The 19683-nt window shown below is 40.6% G+C and overlaps 2 protein-coding genes across 3 annotated transcripts; both read left to right on the plus strand.

The window, feature by feature from the left end:
* Window positions 1-26: 26 nt before the first annotated feature.
* dgcr2 (DiGeorge syndrome critical region gene 2) lies at window positions 27-14402 on the plus strand. Of its 2 annotated transcripts, XM_071465723.1 has the most exons (11): window positions 27-425; window positions 5201-5233; window positions 6517-6639; window positions 9108-9194; window positions 9402-9612; window positions 10083-10159; window positions 10253-10435; window positions 10558-10761; window positions 11114-11266; window positions 11498-11734; window positions 11819-14402. In XM_071465723.1, exons 1-11 carry the CDS (start codon window positions 344-346, stop codon window positions 12046-12048), a joined length of 1620 nt encoding a protein of 539 aa, XP_071321824.1. In that variant the 5' UTR covers window positions 27-343; the 3' UTR covers window positions 12049-14402. The 2 variants fall into 2 exon arrangements, with proteins under 2 accessions (XP_071321824.1, XP_071321825.1); XM_071465724.1 differs by lacking the exon at window positions 5201-5233 and having other exon boundaries at window positions 44-425.
* Window positions 14403-15476: 1074 nt separating this feature from the next.
* car15 (carbonic anhydrase 15) lies at window positions 15477-17879 on the plus strand. Its single transcript, XM_071466139.1, has 8 exons — window positions 15477-15686; window positions 15859-15888; window positions 16347-16523; window positions 16614-16759; window positions 16874-16966; window positions 17052-17118; window positions 17203-17363; window positions 17453-17879. Exons 1-8 carry the CDS (start codon window positions 15635-15637, stop codon window positions 17675-17677), a joined length of 951 nt encoding a protein of 316 aa, XP_071322240.1. The 5' UTR covers window positions 15477-15634; the 3' UTR covers window positions 17678-17879.
* Window positions 17880-19683: the final 1804 nt, after the last annotated feature.

Consider the following 19683-nt stretch of genomic DNA (forward strand, 5'->3'; position numbering starts at 1 on the left):
TTGGGATTGTTGTGATGAGAGGCCGCGGCCATCTTGGATCGGCGCCGCTCCACACCGAGCAGCGGGGGGAGAGGACGGACGACGTTAACGGCAGAGCCAGTTAGCTAACGTTAGCTGCTCGGCCAGATTAACCGCAATCTGTTTCCCCTTTTCCGACGTGACTATGTTTCGCTTACGTTGTTTTTCCTCGGTAGCTGCCGTTTTGGATGCATAAAAAAATGGGTTTAAATTGTGTAAAGCGTTCAACGTTGTAAGTCCTGAGAGGGCGGCGGCGGCGGCGGCGCAGATCCTCGGTATATGTTTTAAATTTCTGGATAGAGGAGTTACTATGAATGGAGGATAAATGTTGCCTAAGGCTGACAGCAGCAGTTTCGTCCTCTTCTCTCTTCTCTTCGTCCTCACGTTAACGGACCCACCCCGGACAGGTAAATAAATCCAAGTTGTGTTTTTCCTTTGCTTACATTACGGCGGGCTGGTCTGGGAAGTGGGAGAAACGGAGATTACGGCTGAAAGCAGCGGGGCAGGCGGCGAGGCCTCTCGGATAAACCACGGGACTCCGGTGGTTTTCTTAACCGCTGCCTTGCTGCTGCTTCAGCCGCCGGGCAGTGTGGACGACCGCTTCGCTGTAGGCACGGAAGCAGTACATTTTAATAAAAGCGGGCCCACTGAAACCACCAGTCGGCAATCATGCCACAAACTCATTACGATTTAACTGTGCAGTCCACGCAGCCACATCATTTTCAGGAAAAATCACTTAAACCTTATTCAAGTGTTTTCAAATGCAGACCACTGCTTCTTATAAATAAGAGCTAGTTATGCCACTTCCTCTGTATTTCGGAATTACATTATGAAGACTTATCCCGACTCAAAAGGTGGGTATCTTTTTGGTTTAGACTCCACTACACCCCTTAGTTGGTCATTGCTTCAGCCGTGAATCTGTGTTTTTAGATGCATGTCAGAGACTCAGGCTCCTGCATCAATAAACCAGGCTCTTTCACTCACCGTGTGGTATCTACACAGTCAAACATATGAGACTGATAAACTACACTACAATGCAACTATCATGAGACTGTCTGAGGATGCTTTGGACCATATTTATGTAAATCCTGAACTGATAAATCGAGATTATTATTTTTTATCTCAAGATAAAAAATCATATATCACTGGGGTGTTAACACATGACTTTTTACAATAACAACAATAGAAAACTGCTAATAAGTAAATGCATGATGCACACGTCTGTTAAAATCATCTCATCACTTTTAATACAATACTGGCACACGAAAGTCCTCTTCGGGTATCACAGTTGTCACAAAATGCCAGTTTATGACCCAAAAATCAAATGATTTTAGGTCTGTTTGTCTCAGTTGTTTTGCTTTGAATGCAGACACTTGCATAGCCCTCTGGATACATTTAAGCAGCAAGGAGACAAATGCAGCTTGTGGTCTTCTTTAGGTCTAGTCTTGTGATCCCGGCGGTTGTGGAGCTTAGATAAACTGTTATCAGTTATCAGGTTCCTGGGCATTACATTAAGTTCATAATAGGAGGCTCTTTGTGGTTGATTTGCCCTCAATTATAGAGTGTTGTCAACTGTAATATAATTCTTTTCAAAGGCAAATTGCTCTAACGTTCAAGAGTGAACCTAAAACTTTTATTTATACAACTTGAGCCACTGATCTGAAAAGTGAAGGTTCAGTCTGTGTTGGCGGGGCTTCTCTTTGTGCATTTTGAAATCGCTGCTTGTTGTTTGGGTGATGTTATGGCCTTCATGCCTGGGATCCTGCAGGAGATTACCTGTTTTCTTGCACAAGCTTTGTCAGGGAGGGTGTGTGTTTTGAAGAGCATACTGGTGCACGTCAAGTTCTGGATTCCCAAAACTTGATGCACTAAAAACAAGTTGGCCGTAGTTAAACTTTTGGCAGGGATCATGTGTCAACAACCACTCTGATGTTTTTGTTCACCCAATACTCCACTGACGAGACTGTGGTTACAGTTAACAGTTAACCTGCAGTGACCCAAATGGAGAGGATTTGAAATGCAGCCACAGATTCTTACAGTGATTTACATTTTTTTTTTGAAAGCAGAGCTTAAGTAAACGTTTAAACGTGATGGTAGAAAAAGTGAAACGTTTTACCTATATATATAAAGGTAGGTCATGATTTTGCTGTGATTGCTCTGTTAAATTAATGGAGTTTGTTAGCAGGACAACCTCATAAGCAGTTGTCAGATTGTTCAGATAATTTCATTTCAACAGCAAAGATGTGCTCATTGGCTCAGTGAAGAGTACTTTGTTTTTTCAACCTCTATCAGCAATTAGAAGTTACAAGAGCACAGATTATTTCCTGCTGCCAGAGTCTGTCACGCAGCCCTGACCTTTACACAGTTCTGCCTTGAGAACAAGACTTTCTCACCTTTACAGCTGAAATGTTTTGCAATATCTTGTTCCTGCTGCTGTCCTGTGTTGTCCAGCAGTTGAAAGTGCATGTGGTGGACATGAAAGTGTTGAGAAAAATGTCAAGAGAGGACACTGCTCGTGCCATGGGGCAGTTCAGATATCCCACCACTCTCCTGCCGATAGAGTTCAGATATTTTATGATCTAGGACAGTAAAGCTCATGGTTATTGCCCCTGGAACACAATGCATGTTTAAATTAATTTGTAAATGACCAGTATTAACTTTTTTTCTTCTAATATGGTATCTCACTTATACAGCACTGTACTTTTCAGCAGCTGTGTTTACCTTTTGAAGTACTGACTGTGTCACATCCGTTCGAACATGAACTGAAAGTGTTGACAAAACAAAGAATTGCACTTCAGGTCTTGGTGATTAACATCTTTCTAATTTTGCAATCCAGGCAGCTTGGTTTTTAAAGGATTTTGACCCGCACTCCCTTTATCTACACAGAGCAGAGACATATATTGGTTTTCATTGTGAGTTGGTATAATGAAATGGACATGAATGCCTGTACCCACTCACTGCTTTTAACAGCGAGCCTCAGAGCTGACGTGAATCATCAGCGGCTGGAGATGATGCAGCGCGTGCACAAGGCCGGTTCTCTGCGCTGTTATAGTTCAGTAGGACTGAGTTGGGGCAGTCTCATTGTCTTTATTGTATTTTTCTGATGGTTATATAAGAGATGCAGAGGCTCACTTTTCTCAGAGCAGCCAGTTCACTCATTTATGGACTTGACATAACAAAATCCAAAGAAATAGCCTGAACAAGAGAAGAGTGAGTGTATCCTGCTTGCTCCTCGTCTCAAAAATTCAGAACTGCTGCATTTGTCATTCATTAGTCATTAATGTCGTGGTTCTCGGGCAGATGCATTAGAGTATATACAGCAGTAATCTTTGGTAAGATACAGTATGTGTGCATGCATGTCAAGCATGTCCATTACCTTGCATTGGACGTGCAGTGGTTAATTATCAGTGGTCTTCTTCAAAACATTGACCACCTTATTAAATATGTGCAGTGAAAGCTCTTGGTAAAATCAGAGGAAAATAAGAGCTTTTGGGGAGCTATATTAATCACAGCTGCTTCAGCTACTCCATCCTAATCAGCAGGATGTCTAAATAATGGCAAAGGAAGCACACTTCAACTTGAAGCCCTTAAACATAATCTGGAGACGCCCAATCTCTGCCTTCAACTTGTAATATCTGATAACCTCAAACAGTAGGCTACCGGGTATCTGAATAAATTCTCCTCTCGTGGATTTTCCAGCAGCAGCAGTTATCAGAAAAGCACAGAAAGCATGAATACAAATGTGCGCAGGCAGCACGTCTTTATTCAGATGGAGCTCTGATGCATCGGAAAGCATGAGGCATGTATTTTCCTGAGCACATGGAGAAAAGGGTCAATAAGGGTTAGCTACGTTCTAAATAAGCAGTAAGCAGCTAGATTTAGCTTCTGTCTGCTAGTTAGTTAACCAGTAGGCTAACGTAGCAAAGCAACAAGTCTTATTACAATATGTATAACTGGAAAAAAAGATTATACAAGTAAAAGTCTTTGGCTGGAAAGGAAAATGGTCTCATCTCTCTGGTGAAGGTGAGAGAAAAGAAGATTGGCTTATTGTCTTTGAAAGCCATCAGCATTTTTCACCTAGTTTAGTCACATAACACATATTCTGCTTCTGTATAAATACAGACATTAACTACTGACGTAATTCACAAATCCTCTCTAATGTCTATGGTATTCATGGTCTCTAATGTTATCCATCAACCTGACACACATTCAGTCCCAGGAGACAGAGACGGGTCTGTAATGCGTCTCAATCCACTTAGCCTTAACTAAGACAGGGTGACGTCTGCTGTGTTAGAGGGTTTTTATAACACCTTTTGGCAGAATGAAGATGATCTGAATTAAGGTTGGCCATAAAGGATAGGTCCACTTTTCTAAGTGGTGTTTTTTTTTTTTTTTTTTTTTTTTTTGTCCCTCATCATTTATAGTTACCGGTAGTGCAGCCTTATGAACTACAGTGATCTCTGTTATACAAGTGAAAACAAGATGGCAAATAATACTTGATTTGTCTTTTTTTAGTTATTTATTTTTAGAAGGGCTGAACAGTTGTCCAATTGGATTTTATATAGGCTGAATTCTGCAGTATCATCATAATGTAAGGATGGGAAAACCTTTATTGAAATCTCATTTGAAATAGAATAAATATGTCAGTGCATTCCCAAGCTACATCTCCACTTTTTTTTTAAATTTCAGGCTAATTTGTGCAGAATTCAGAACTGTAGTATAAATAAAGACCAGATTTACTCACTGTATTAAAAGCAAAGTGTAGGTTTTGACCTGGCTTTGTGGGATCATCAAAGCTGAAAGTCTTTTTTGTCCAAGGTGGTCGGTACACAGATGAAACAACAGTCAAAGTCTTGAAATAGCTCAGAGCTTTTTTCTAAGTAAAAATAGTGTAGCCATATTTGCTAGATGAGTGGGTGGTCCAGGTACACAAAACCACCTGTATCCAAGAACAGATGGCCTAATGTACCCACTACTGGGCGAGCAACTGGGGACATCACTGGTCACTGACAAATACCAGAGAATTGGTAAGAGTAAAAATAAGAGATTTCCTTATAGATAAAACACAATGAGCAGCACAAATAGGATGAAGATTGTCCTCTTTTAAAATAGCACTGGCTATTCTTTAAAGTCAAGACACTAACATAAAGGATAGTCACTCTATTGTTTCTATTTGTTTCAGGTCCGCGGCTAGCTCTGGCAAGATTATTGTCAGGTAAGCAAGCAGTATGTTTTCTAGTGTAGTGGCTATCTGATGCTTTTTGTTGGAATACATCAGCAGCTCATCCACTTTTAACTTTGTTTGGCCATTGCGCTCTTCAGAGGGAAATGAGAAGACTCACTTCAAGAAAATAAATTCCTGAAAACACCCGATTGTTTTATCATCTAAATGTCTGGCATTTAAAAGTACCTTTCAGTGGAAGAAGAGTTCTTTGTGGTTTCTGAGATCAGACACCAACTGATGAACTCTTAATTTGATCTTAGAATAAAATGAAATAAAATAAAATTATAAAAATCAATTATAATTATTTTCTAAGTAGTAAGCATAGTTTTTACATTGATCTCTTAAAAATAAGAATGTTACAACATGGTGACCAGTTCATCTTCCTATCCCATGATCAATAATGTCGTTATTAATGTGGTCGTTCATCACATGATGTAGGCTCAACACAGGCAGCTGTGATGCAGGGGCATCTCTGATGTTAAACACATTGCATGGAGACCCACTTAGCACAGACAGTGTTGCTGAGGGATATAAACAGACAAAAAGCCCATAGATGTTGTCAAGTGTGTGTCTGCTGGTGCTGTCGTAACCGAACCCTTATTTAAAGACATGCTTACAGAACTCCTATTGTTTTATTCTTCCTGGTCTGATTTTGTTTAATATGATAAGTAACTCAGGCGTGATCAAACTTTCAGACATGACAGAACAATGCTCTTTTGGTGGATTCACATTTCTAAGTGTGTATGAACTAATCTAAACCTATTCTATTATTAACTGCTGTGGATTTTCTTTTTTCCATGACCCCATTTCTAATTTCTACCAATTATCTATTTTTTTCCTCCTTTGCTCTCTGAGTAGATTTAATTGTTGGGTGAGCTCACAGGCTGACGGGGAGTGTGTACATTTATAGCCAGTACCAAAAGTCTGGACACACTTTCCCATTCACTTGAATGTACTTTACCATATACACTGAAGTGTCCAGATTCAGTTCATCCCACTGGCTGCAGTGGTAATGCTGCTTTTCTTTGACTGAGATTTCCTCAGTTTGCTCTTGGTCACTATTAGGAAGAACATTAACAATCTATTAATTTATTCCATGCCCCAAAGTTTCACTCCATCTGTCTACGATGTCTTATTTTATAAACTGCCATGCGAACTCAAGTGCCCTGATTCAGTCCTCAGCTGAACCCTGACTTAAAATGCTTTTCTCTTGTTGGAAAAAGGTCTTATTCACATGCAGGTTTGACCACGCGAACTCTCTTGTTGTATTTCAGAGCAGCGCTGCAGCCCTGGGCAGTTTGCCTGCCGCAGTGGAAAGATGCAATGTATCCCAATGTCCTGGCAGTGTGACGGCTGGACAGCATGTGAGGACAAGAGTGACGAGATGGACTGTCCCCGTGAGTATAGCTCACTTAAGCCCTTTTACACCCACTCTGTTACCTAACACCCATAACATGATTGATTTCTGGAAAGAATAGCAACACCCAGGAACCTTTTCACACTTGGACGATTGAATCACAGCTGGACAGGTCTGTATACAGGTGTGAACGCACCCACAGTGCCTGAAGGACACACTGGGATCTAATCAAGCAGTATTCAGAGGTGTTCAGTAATGCATGTTGACCACACAGTAACAGATGCCTTTAGTGCCGTTAAAAGCGGTGAGTGGGTACAGGCATTCTTGTCCAGTTCATTTTACCACATGAAATTTAAAACCAGTATATAGCCTATACTGTGAGTGCAAGTACAATTCAACTGCAGCACGGTCAGATTTCTAATGTGTGTGTGTGTGTAGCACAATAAAACCACCAAACACACTTCAGTTCAGCTGATTTGCTTTTACCAAGTAGTTCAGACTTGGTTTTAAGTCTGCAGGTATGAAAAAGTCCTCCTAATCCCCCACAGTGACTCACACTGAGATTAGCCGCTCTGCACTGACAGCGTCACATGGCAGGAGGAGGCAGAGTTAAACTCTGAGTGGCTGCACATGTGTCTGTGTCTGTGTTTTTGTTTACTGTTTGTTGATCTCTTCAGCACAGCATAGATGTTGCAGTGCTAAGCCTTTGACCGAAATCCTATTGTTTTCCCCTCTTAAATCCAGAGAGACCTTATCCCCAGATCTCTGACCGCATAATGGGAATTATTGAATGGATTGAGTCCAGCATGTGACCTCCATACAGCAGTGTGTTGTGCTTGCTTTGAGTTAAGGCTGTAAGCCTGCCAACAGCACTGTATACTGAGTGAGAATTTACACTGGACTCATTAATAGAACAGGAAATGAAAGCAGGAATTGCTGGTTAAAGCATCACCAACAGCACTGAATGCTGAAGCAGAAACTTCCTCTTTTTTTTTTTTTTATTCACAGATGAAACGGTTGCATACCACAAATTCATATAAAATATATTCTGTATGTTCAGAAGGAAATGTGTTAATTATTATTCATAGAAAAAGCTTTTAGCTGAACATCATATCTTTGCCTGTGTAGAGTGGCTGTGGTTTCATAAAGAAAAGCAAGAAAAACCCACACAATGTTTGCACTTGCTTCAGCGAGGGGCTATTGTCTGCTAAATCAACAGGACGCATGGAAATCAATGTTCTTGTTTGGGATTAGCTCTTTGTTGAATAACATGGCAAGGTGCAGCAATCCTTCACACCAATTCCAGCCCGACAAATACCAGAGGAAACTGTTCAACCATGTAATGTGAACTCATAGTGGAAAACTGAAAAGAGGAAATAGTATTATAAAATATCTAATTGGCAAAAAATCAAAAAGCACATTGCAGTCTGCACAGAAATAAGTCACGTTGCACACTAGAGACCAGTTATTATACAGTTGGACACACTCATACTGTTAATGCAGAATATCTGGTGTCACAAAATAAATGTTTTATATGAACCTTTTTTAATGAAAGATACATTGATAACATGATCTAAAGATGGAGAAAACAAAGTTAATCCTAAATCCTAAATTGATTCTCAGTGCTTCTCCAGTTAAGTTTTCAGTTCAGTTTATGTCTTAATTTGAGAACTGAGTTTCCTGCTTCAGTATAAAGTATTGTTCTTTTTGTAAGCAGTAATTCATGCTTTTTGCCTGGTTTTGTTGAGTGTTTTCTGAAGAACCACCTGTAAATGTCGAGTAGTAATTTATTTTTCAGCTCCTGAATAATCATTAATAACATCCTGATTCTGTTGCTTTAGTCATTCAATAGTCTGTAATATTAGCAGGAGAGTCATCTGGACCACATTCAGGGTTCTTTAGAGAATAAAGTCAATATTGTGCTGTATGTAGACAATGCTGGGATTCTCCCCTCACTCCAGATCCAAATCCTCAAACTCCTGATTATACTTACAATCTGCACAATCTGCAAAGGCTTTGGTTCTGCTTTTATCTTCCTTAAATCTATATCTACTTCCTTGATCTTTTTGCATTGTAGATGGTTGTCAAGACACAAACTAAGTGTTTCTAAATTCAACATACACAATAAGTGAGGGAAAGAGAAGGGTACCTAGAGGAACCCAGTGTACGTTCATACAGTCTATGGACATTCATAAATACATGAAACACAAAAGGTCTTTTTCTTCCAACAAAGGAAATACCAGCAGACGAGCAGCACTGATGGTTTATGGGTTTATCTATTTCTGTTATCAGGCTCTCAGACAAATGAAAAGGGTTTATTCTTGCCTTTGAACACAGGAGCAGTCTGACAGTGGCTCATTACATCACAAGGTTTTAACAGGTTGCACAACATGAAAAAAATCTGTGCACTTAAAAAAGGTCCAGACTTCCAGAGAACTTTTCTAATAAATAAAATAAAGTAGGAAAAACCTTGTCCACATTTGTTGACCTTCAGGATTTTTCTTGCAGCTATAAAGGAGGAAAGGTTTCGTTTTGGCAATGGATATGACCAGGTAGAAGACGTCATCGGTGTGGCTCAGCCTGTGCGCTTCAACAGTAAGCACCTCACTTTACACCCACCCACGCGCACGCGCACACACACACACACGCACACACACACACACACACACACACACACACACACACACACACACACACACACACACACGGTTTATTTTAGTTGATTATATAGATGTTGAATCTGCACTTTGACTGTGTAGGCAGCTTTTACCCACCACAATGCTCATGTTTCTTCGTCCACAGAGAAATGCCCCAGTGGATGGCACCACTACGAGAAGACAGCCAGCTGTTACAAAGTGTACCTGAGGAACGAGAACTACTGGCAGGCTGTGGATACATGTCAGAAAGTCAACGGCTCATTGGCTACGTTTGTGACCAACGAGGAGCTGCAGTTCATACTGAAGATTGAGGTGGACTTTGACGATAAAGTCTGTGAGCGCAGAGACCAGTGCAAGTGAGTTTTACCAACTGTGTTATTGTTTGGAAAAGCATTCGTGTAACTTCGGCCATGAGTTCCAGAAGGAGCTGAACTTGATGGATGTTATTACTGTGTAGTACTCCTACAAACTTTTACCAGTTAATTACCAGTGATTACATTAACTGAACATGGGTGTTTGAAATCTCTGTCGACCTTTCATTCAGTTACAGAAGAGGGAATTTTACAACTTGAGATCAAAACCTTTAAATTGCAAGTGCACTCTTCTAAGTTATTTAACTTACACTTTACTCGTGTTTATATTTTTTCTTCCTGTGATATAAACTACACAGTCAAATCAGCCTGTTCAGGCAGAGCTCGGTCTGGTATTGGTTGTAGGCCATCTAGTGGTCAGCACTGGTAGTTTATTCATCTTAATCTGCTCAGTGCACAAACCCTGAAATAGACCATTTGACACTGAATTTAAACTCTTTTTGTTTGTTTTTAAGGTTTTGGGTGGGCTACCAGTATGTGATCACCAATCAGAACCACTCTCTGGAGGGCCGCTGGGAGGTCGCATACAAAGGTATTAAAGATTTATTTTTGTCTGCCTCTTTAAGAAAGAATAGGAAGCATTCACTAACTATAGTGCTGACGATGTTGTTATTTTTCTCAACAGGGTCGATGCAGGTGTTTCTGCCACCTGAGGGTCTGACCAATTTTGGGGAGGCGTCTCCCACCCAGGACAACGTCTTCTGTGCCCAGCTGCAGCGCTTCCAGATCAAAAGCATGAATGAACGAGGCCTGCACAGCTGGCACGCCGAGAACTGCTACAAAAAGTTCCCCTTTCTCTGCAAGAGGAGTATGAGCTCATTTTGTCTTTTCCCCACAGATATGTTAAAATAACAACAGTATTTATTTTTGATTCAGTGGTGATTAAAAATTTTTTTTTTTTTTTTGCTTCTTGTCATATTTCCCCAACAGGACAAACATGTGTGGATATAAAAGACAATGTTGTAAACGAGGGCTACTACTTCACCCCTAAGGGGGATGATCCGTGCCTGAGCTGCACGTGTCATGACGGCGAGCCTGAGATGTGCGTGGCCGCGCTGTGTGAGCGACCGCAGGGCTGCCAACACTTCCGCAAGGATCCCAAAGAGTGCTGCAAGTTCACCTGCCTGGACCCAGGTACTGCCACCTCCTGATACAGCTCACTCATTAGAGCAGTGTTTCACCTCAGCAGAACATTTTCCCATGCAGTCGGTCACTGCTTGTGGTAGTGGATCCAAGGAAACACAGGGTGGAGCTCCTTACAGATCTACAGCATTTGATTTACTGCAACTTGTGGCAATTTTACTGTCAGCCACAGGATATTTATTTACATTGTACGGCATAAATTGAATAATTAAAATAGGATAACGAGTAAAGAAAATCTTCCTACATGAACAATGCAGAATTCTTTCAGAGAGACATTTGTCACACTCAGGAGCATGAAATCAGCAGGTCATTTGTCATTGTCGTTTTTCCTCTTGGCCGTCAGATGGAAACAGTTTGTTTGACTCGATGGCCAGCGGGATGAGACTGATCGTCAGCTGTATCTCATCCTTCCTCATCCTCTCTCTGCTGCTCTTCATGGTGCACAGACTCCGTCAGCGGAGACGTGAGCGCATCGAAACACTGATTGGAGGAAACTGTGAGTATTAAACCTGTTGGACATTCACACAAACACACACACACATACAACTCTCTGGTTGATAATAATTTGGCTATGTTTTGAGGCTGTCTCATTATAATTAGTTTCAGTTGATTGCAGCACATGATTTTTTATCTTATGTTAATTTCAGTTGCTGTGGCTGATATTGTATATCGTTGCAGTCATTTCACATTGTGCTCTGTATTTGTTTTTCGTCTGTTATTCGCTCAGTGCACCACTTTAACCTTGGAAGACGAGTCCCAGGCTTTGACTATGGTCCGGATGCCTTTGGCACCGGCCTCACTCCTCTGCATCTGTCTGATGATGGAGAGGGAGGCGCTTTTCATTTCCAAGAGCCTCCTCCGCCATACGCCGCCTACAAATACCCAGACATCCAGCACCCTGACGACCCCCCTCCTCCGTACGAGGCCTCCATCAACCCAGACAGCCTCCTCTACGTGGATCTCGGTAGGCGCAGATCCTTGTCTTGTTATTTATGTATTTAATGTATAGGAAAGAGTTTTCATTTTCTGTCTTTGTTGTTCCCTTCAGGTCACAGCGGGGTTTCCATGGTTCCGAGTCAGATGAACGCCATCGGAGACGGTCTCCAGGCCGATATTCCCAACACTTCTGGTCCCATGCCGGGCTCGGTGCCATCCGCTCAGGAGAGGGAGGACTCCATAGATAGCAGCACCCTCCTGGTGGGGCCCGACACTCCGACAGATGGCCACATCCCCGCTTCCATGCCTGCTGACTGTGCCTCCCTGAGCACTGTGGTATAGGACTGTGGACGGACGGCAGGGACCTGCACCCGGACATTACCTGCTAGTGGAGGAAGGTCATGAGTGCGTTGTGCACCGGGAGACGACACAGCACACTGTGTCATTTATCTGTAACGCTGACCCGAGAGAGAAGAGTTCAAGTTTATACAGACATATCAGAAGGTGGAGCAGCCTGTTTTCTTTGAGGTGTTACAGTAACGGATGGATGGATGCCGTCTTTCTGAAGACTGCACAGTGCTGTTTTTTTTTGTTTGTTTTTTTTAAGACACTGGCATCTGAGGAAGCAGAGAGGACTGTTTCTGTACAGAGAAGTAAAACACTACATTCAGGCTGAGAAAGCTGCATTTTTACTTTGAGTGTGGACTGAGCAAAGCTTTTGAAACATCTCAGATTTGGCCTGATTGGTCCAGAAGCCCTGATGTAAATAACCCCCTCAGGTCTGTGCCAATCCAATTTGTAATACATGTGTGTTTCGGTCCAGCACAAGGCAAATAATGACAGACAGCAGCGCCAGCTTTTGTCCCTTGTGCATTTTTGTTTGCATTATACTGCCGTTTAAGTGGACGCATCTGTAATGATCTGTCTCCAGGCTACACATAATGTTCTCATCAGCTCTGTCTGTCCCGGCATGTCCCAGATCTCGATTTCTACTTGCTCATAAACACCTTTTGTCCCCTCACTTTCTTACAAGTCTGATACATGAAGCTGTCTTCCAGGTTTATAGCGCATATTTGCAGCATAAGATGTTTTGTAGTTAAGAGGTTTAACCTTGCAAGAAGGTACGGTTAGTTTCCTCCTATAGGGTTTTTATTAAGTAATGCTGACACAAGGCATTATGTATCAACGAATGTCATGGTACTGATAAATACTGAGTTTGGTATTGTGTTCTTTTTGATGATAATTTATGACTGCAGGCTGTAATCTTGATTGTTTTATTGTGGGATAGACACAGTCTGAGCTCCCGTCTGATCAGCAAGCGAAAGCAATGAAGCTTTTCAAGTGTATGTGTGAAGATTAGGGACAACATGACGTCATTAAATTGGAAAAAATTCATTTCTTAAAAAAATAACAATCATGAAATCATTTAATCATGCAGACGGTCCTAGTGTTGTTACTTTATCATCACAGGGTAGTTGTGTATTTGCTAACTGAACCATGTTTAATGACTCAGAGCTCAGTGTTTTGCACGCTCATCCCTTGACTAAATCAGGTTTTGTCTTTTTTTGGGGATTTTTTTTTGTTGTTTTTTTTTTTTTGTTGTTGTTGTTTTTTTTGGAAAGTAATTTGTCGGTTGTCACATTTGGATGCTGCCCGTCCATCCCTGATGTGTTTGTATGTGTGATTCCTTAGGCACTACATCTGTTGTCTCAGTTATTGAGGTTGTTTTCAGCTACCGATGAAGATGATGTCACTGGCTGCAGATGAATTTCTGTTACGGTGTTGATGGGTCTGTTATTGTTCTTGTTTCTCAGTGGGATCGCATGAAAAAATTGTAATAAAAGAAAAGTTGAAACTGTATATTTGGAATGAGTTAAACCCGTGTTATGACGACAATCGTTTGATTCACTCAAGGATGAATTTTCTAAGCCTGAGGAAGTCAGAGTCGACCCACAACCACCAGCATTCAACCTGCTTTCGATCCGCCTCAAGAAAAACAGCTGTAAATGTGTGTCTGAATGACTGTGCACGTGTGTGTGTCATGTTTGAATGTACTATATGTATAAAAAAAAATGTTTGTGCTGAAGCTTATTTTTTCCCTTTTTTGGCATATTGACAATCCACAGTGGATTATCCAACAAACAAACTCTCATAAATTGTAGAATAAAGTAATGTGCATGTGTGTATAGGAGATGGTTTACTGGTTTGGATTTTTTTTTTTCCTCATCAAGCTTGTTTGGTTTTATTTTTCAACCTGCTTTTTGGACCTGCAGTGCATGTTTTTATCTTCTGGCATGCTGAGAGATTTTGTTTTGTTTTGTTTTGTTTTGTCTTTGTTTTGTTTTGTTTTTTTTTGTTAATGGAAAGTTTTAGCTCTACAGTGTGTCCTGTACAGTAGCCTCAAAGACTCCTGCATATAGTTTAATATCTCCATATGCATCGAAAACCTGCCCATGACTCAAACAGCTGCATTTACACTGTAGTTTTTTGTGCAAGACTATGGTGGTGTGAGAACTAATTTTAATGGATTTGAAATGTTTTATGTATAATACAACAAATGCTACATTTCATTGTCTTTTATTTCATAGCCTTTGAATTTTACAAAATGCTTCATTTGCAAGGGGGGGGGGGCTTGTGTTTTTCTGAGGTAGATGTACTCTAATCAAATGCCAAATAAATTGCACCATGAAGGACGACTCATGCGTCAGTGGGTATGAACACATACTGAACTGTATGTTGAACCTCATCAATCATGACATTTAGCAGCTCTGTGAGTCCTTTTGACGAGCTGGAGAAATTCCTCCACCAGCAGTGACCAAATGTCAAAGGAGATTAAGGTGGGATGTAGGGAAATCCCCCAACAGTGAGATGGAGGTTGTTGGATAAATCCAATCCAGAGCAATCAAAAGATTCAGATAATTTAAAGAAAGCGGATATAGTGCACCTCACAGTGACTCAGAAGGCGGCAGGCAGAGCAGAGATAGTGATACCCTGCTGGAAAGCATTGTCGCTGAAGAAAAGAGGCTTTGTTCACACGGGCCAACTAGTGACAGAATCACATAATCTATTCCTGGATGGGGGAGAGACACAACATTTAACGCTGAGCTGCTCAGTCAAGACGATGATTGAATTTATGAGACAGTGGAGAAGTTTAAAATCAATTCAAAATGCTTCACACTTGAGAAAGGAGATATCAGAAATGTATATACATCAAGTGGAGCATATTAACTGGAAACCTAACCACTATTTCATGTGCTACATCATTAGTTCAATATCTTTTTTTTTCTATTTAAGGTGGAATACATGTTCAAAACATTTATGTAAGAGCATAAAATTTCAATGATACCACCCTTTACTTGAAGAATTTTACTAATCAGTCAATAGATTTAGATGTTTTTGAGATGTTAACCAAATAAACCACACTGATGCAGTATATATATATATATATATACATCTAAAATAAAGAGGGTCCTTTCAGTGCTTTAATATGTTGCTGTGGTGGACAATGATGAGAAGTAAAAGGAAAACCTAAAACTTAAAATCTCACAAAATGATAGGATGGATTTCTCACATATTCTCGTTATCGGTGGCGCTAAACCAAATATAATCCGCTCCTCTCTAATTCAGCGAGCCACACATCCTCTGACTTTCCCAAGAGATGAATGTGTCTTGTTACTAGTCACTGGGCATCGATGCTGGCTGCAGCAGGGGGGGGAGGGAGAGGAGGGGTGAAGCTGTCTTTGCATCAATGAGCCTGTTGATCAGTAAAGACCACCAGACTGGTAATGACACAGTTCACTGATCAGACCAGGAGAAAATAAAACTCAGCCTTCACCTCCGTTCCTATTTAAGCAGGACATCCGCGCTGGTTTTCAGTCTACCTCACATACTGACACCTGTCTGCTTCATCGGGCCGCGGGATCCTACAATGATTTGGACTGCTGCTCTCTTCATGATTATTATTTCATACGGTGATTCAGGTGAGGGTCCTGCTTTTGTCTCACACGACAACAACTATATTATATATATATATATATATATATATATATATATATATATATATATATATATATATCATTTCTATTAAATTCAAGCTAATGAAATTGAATATGAAATGTTATATTTGTTGTCCTTTTACTGTTTATATTCCAGAAGACTACTGTTACAATGAGCCACATTGTGGTAAGTAACATATGAACTCATTCTTCATTTGAAAACACAGACAGCAACTTAAAGAGTGTGGTGTCTCATTAAAATGGCCATTGTAACATAAATACTAACACTATGTGCCCACTTGTTGGTGAATAATTAACTTGGCAATGGGAGACATTATGCAACTGAAATGAACCATTATCCTATACAATTAAAGATGTTTCCGTCATTATTTTTAAACTAACTGAGCTTACTTTGTTTTTTAAGCCAATAAAATGAAACAGTGTCCCATTGACAGAGGTTTGACGAGTCGTGAGTAGATCAAAAGAGTGATTTTCTCATCTAAACCTCTCAGTTTGAGTCATTTGAATAACTGCTAGAGGCCTCAAGAGGTTAAACTATCGAGTATTCCCCAAGAAACAACCAAAAGTTAGAAATGTCTTTCATTCGAGCATTTGGTGCTCCTGTGGTTCGTCTTCCATCCTCAGATCCTTATTCATGGGGGGACACATTCCCATCATGTCACCCCTTACTTGAAGAGCACCACTCTCCCATCAACTTCGACCACCAGATGACCAGAAATGACTCTCTGGGGTCTTTACATCTGGAAGGCTTCGATGTGATCCAAACAGGCCACTGGACGCTTGAAAACAACGGACACTCTGGTGAATATGCTGCAGATTCTGCCCTGAACGTGTGTTATTGTCTCTCTTCTGCATTTGTGTGGGTGCTTACTTCTTTGTGGTTGCTCACAGTCGTGCTGCAGGTTGGCAGTGGCATGGCAGTGAGCGGTGGAGGTCTTCCAGATGTGTATCACACCATCCAGGTGCACTTCCACTGGGGGGGCCCAGCCACCAATGGCTCAGAGCACACAGTGGACAGACGCAGATACCCAATGGAGGTACAGTATGGTCAGTAGACAGCTCCACACTGTCACAACCCCGCAGTGTAGCGGACTGCTGCAGTGCCCTTGACGTCTCTGTGTTTTTGTTTTTTTTTTTTTGTTTATTTCCAGATGCACATAGTCAACATTAAGTCCATCTATCCGAATCTGACAGCCGCCTCGGATGATCCAACAGGACTTGCCGTCCTTGGTTTCTTCATTGATGTCAGTTTGTCAGATTTGTTTTACATATTCACACATTTGTAATTATTTTCATATAAATACATCCTGATTTTGTCCTTCCATGCAGGTTGTTTATGCAGACAATGTGCACTTTGGACACGTATCACAAAAACTGTCCTCTGTAGCTTACAAAGGTTTGAGGAAACACACAAAAATTCACTTTTCCTCGCTGTTTGAGTTTGTAACTGTTCTAATTACTGCTGCGTATCCTTCCCAAGGCCAAACTACTAAAATCAAGCCATTTCCACTGATGAGCCTTCTGCCTAAGCACAACATGAGTCAGTATTACCGCTATTATGGCAGCCTCACCACCCCTCCTTGTTCTCAAGTGGTTGTATGGACTCTGTATGAAGTCCCCGTCTACATCTCATGGTCTCAAGTATGTCTCTAAAGTCATTTCTAACTATACTTATCCGAATAGCTTCCTCGGTCTTGCAAATGAACATTACTTTTACATTTTCCCCACAGTTGGCTCAGTTTACCTCACAGATCTTCTCCACGGAGGAGGATGCAGAGCAGGTGACACCTCTGCAGAACAACTTCAGGCACATCCACCCTACCTTCAGTCGCATCGTCTCCGCATCCAAAGACGCCAGACTCCTCAGGGGGATGGCCAGTCATCCCCTCAGGTTAGCTGTGTCAGTGCAGCTGCTTCCAATCATTTTACTGGGAGGCTTCATCTGTGGCCTCTAGCGCTGTGTCAAGTCCAAATCGTGAAACATGAAACACAACGAGGCCAAACAAAGATTCATTTGTGTTTTTTTTTTCCTGTGGTCAGAGTTTCTGATTTGAACCTGAGGTATTTTGTAGAGTTGTCACATCTGTAGAGATGCTCCAGCAACTAATAGACATAAAAAAAATAAAATAAAACAAACTGTGAAGAAGAGTACTGTAATATGTTGAAGTGTTGCCAATTTTTTTTCATGATTGTGCCCCGCTGTCTCTGCAGGAATATGTAACTCCAGCAGTGCATTACTAACAGTGGTGAATGGAGCAGTGGCAGCATGTGTGCGTTTACGACCGTAGGCCTTCAGCATTGTACAAGCGCCTGGCTGTTCTTGAAAAGGTACAATCCCAACATATAAGGTAGTTTTCAGTAGTTCGCATTAGACTTTGGGTTTGTGATTGCAGCTGGACAAATATTCAAATGAAAGCCTGATGATAGTTTAAGACAAAAGTAAATTTAGTCAAAACTTGAAAACAAGAGGATATAGCTGTGCTTGCAGGCTAAATGCTAATGTTATCATGCTAATATGTTGCCGCTTGTTCACTTTTTTTAGTTTAGCATATTAGCATGCTGATATTTGTTAATTAGCAATAAACATGGAGTGCAGCTGAAGTTGACGGGAATATCGTGCATTTTACAAGTATTTAAACATAACATTAAGTAGTGGACAAAATAAAATTTTGACTTGATGATGGTGCCAGATGAAAAGGTCTTTTTGTATTGCTTGTGTTTTTAGCCACGCTGCTAGTGTGGCTAAAAGCAGAGGGGAAGACATAAAAAGCAAGTGTTCGTCATGAATATCGTCTGTTTTAGTGGCTTTTGGTTGAAAACAAACACGGTATGCGGAGGCAGCAACTCATCTTGTAATGTCTGGTAATGTCAGGAGGAGAGGTACTGAATATCTGCACAGCTGTGACCCCCAGACAAGCCTGCACATGAGCCTGGTGTGTTTACATTGCTTCAGAAATATTCCTACAAACAAATATTCCTTCTCATGGTAGACATTTTGGATGTGTCCTGATAGGAAAACCACAGGCGTAATAACAATATTAATAAGGGCGGAAGGGTCCTGTTATTTTGCATGTTGGTTCCCTGATGGAACAGAGCCACCATTAGTAACACCTGCGCTTTTCCAAGTCAAATCTAAACTATTGGAGAACACAGAGTCCATTAAGATTGGACCTAAATTAAAGAGTGGTGTAATAAAGTGCATCCAACATGCAAACTTTTCTGTGTGTATTTATTTTGCACATGTGCCAGGACCCACCAGCATCAATGTAAACTAGCATCGTGCAGAGAAGCTGCCCCACGTATGCAAATGTGCTACTCTGAATGACAGCAAAACACCTGCATGAAAAAAATCTCAAACATTTACTGCCAGTTAAATGTTATTAATTAAAGTGTTAGATTTCACAATTGTACTTTTCTTTTTACTGAGTACTGTTATAAAATGTCCTATATTCACACATTAAACATACACTATTCTGTGTGCTATTCGCTGTTGTTTTTGAATAGTTATATAAATTCTCCTTTGTCTCTCTACCTTGTGTCCAGTTCTGTGAGGCCGTGACAATTATGCAAAAAAGCTTGAGTGAGTTATAAATCTGTGGCTGCAGCGTGGCAGCATTAACATGAAATGTTTAAATAACACAACCCTGCAGACTCACACAGGTGTTGAATGGAAAATCTGTGTGAACAGTTAAACAAAATCATATTTATGATGAGTCACAGATGTAATCTATATCTGTAGTAAATTTACATAAATCTAATAAATAAAAAAAAATAATCATGATAGAAATAATGAAATAATAAATAAAATAGAATAAAATAAAAGACAAAATAATTAAATAAATAAGAAATAATAATAATGATAATAATAATAGTACAATAAAATAATAAATATAACTACATAAATCTAATAAAACTAATCACTCGAATTTTTCATGTTACAGTTTGTGACATCAACCAACAG

The sequence above is a fragment of the Trachinotus anak genome, unplaced genomic scaffold (assembly GCF_046630095.1).
Source record: "Trachinotus anak isolate AG129_WGS33_773 ecotype Australia unplaced genomic scaffold, CSIRO_AGI_Tana_v1 ptg000028l, whole genome shotgun sequence".
Lineage (NCBI taxonomy): Eukaryota > Metazoa > Chordata > Actinopteri > Carangiformes > Carangidae > Trachinotus > Trachinotus anak.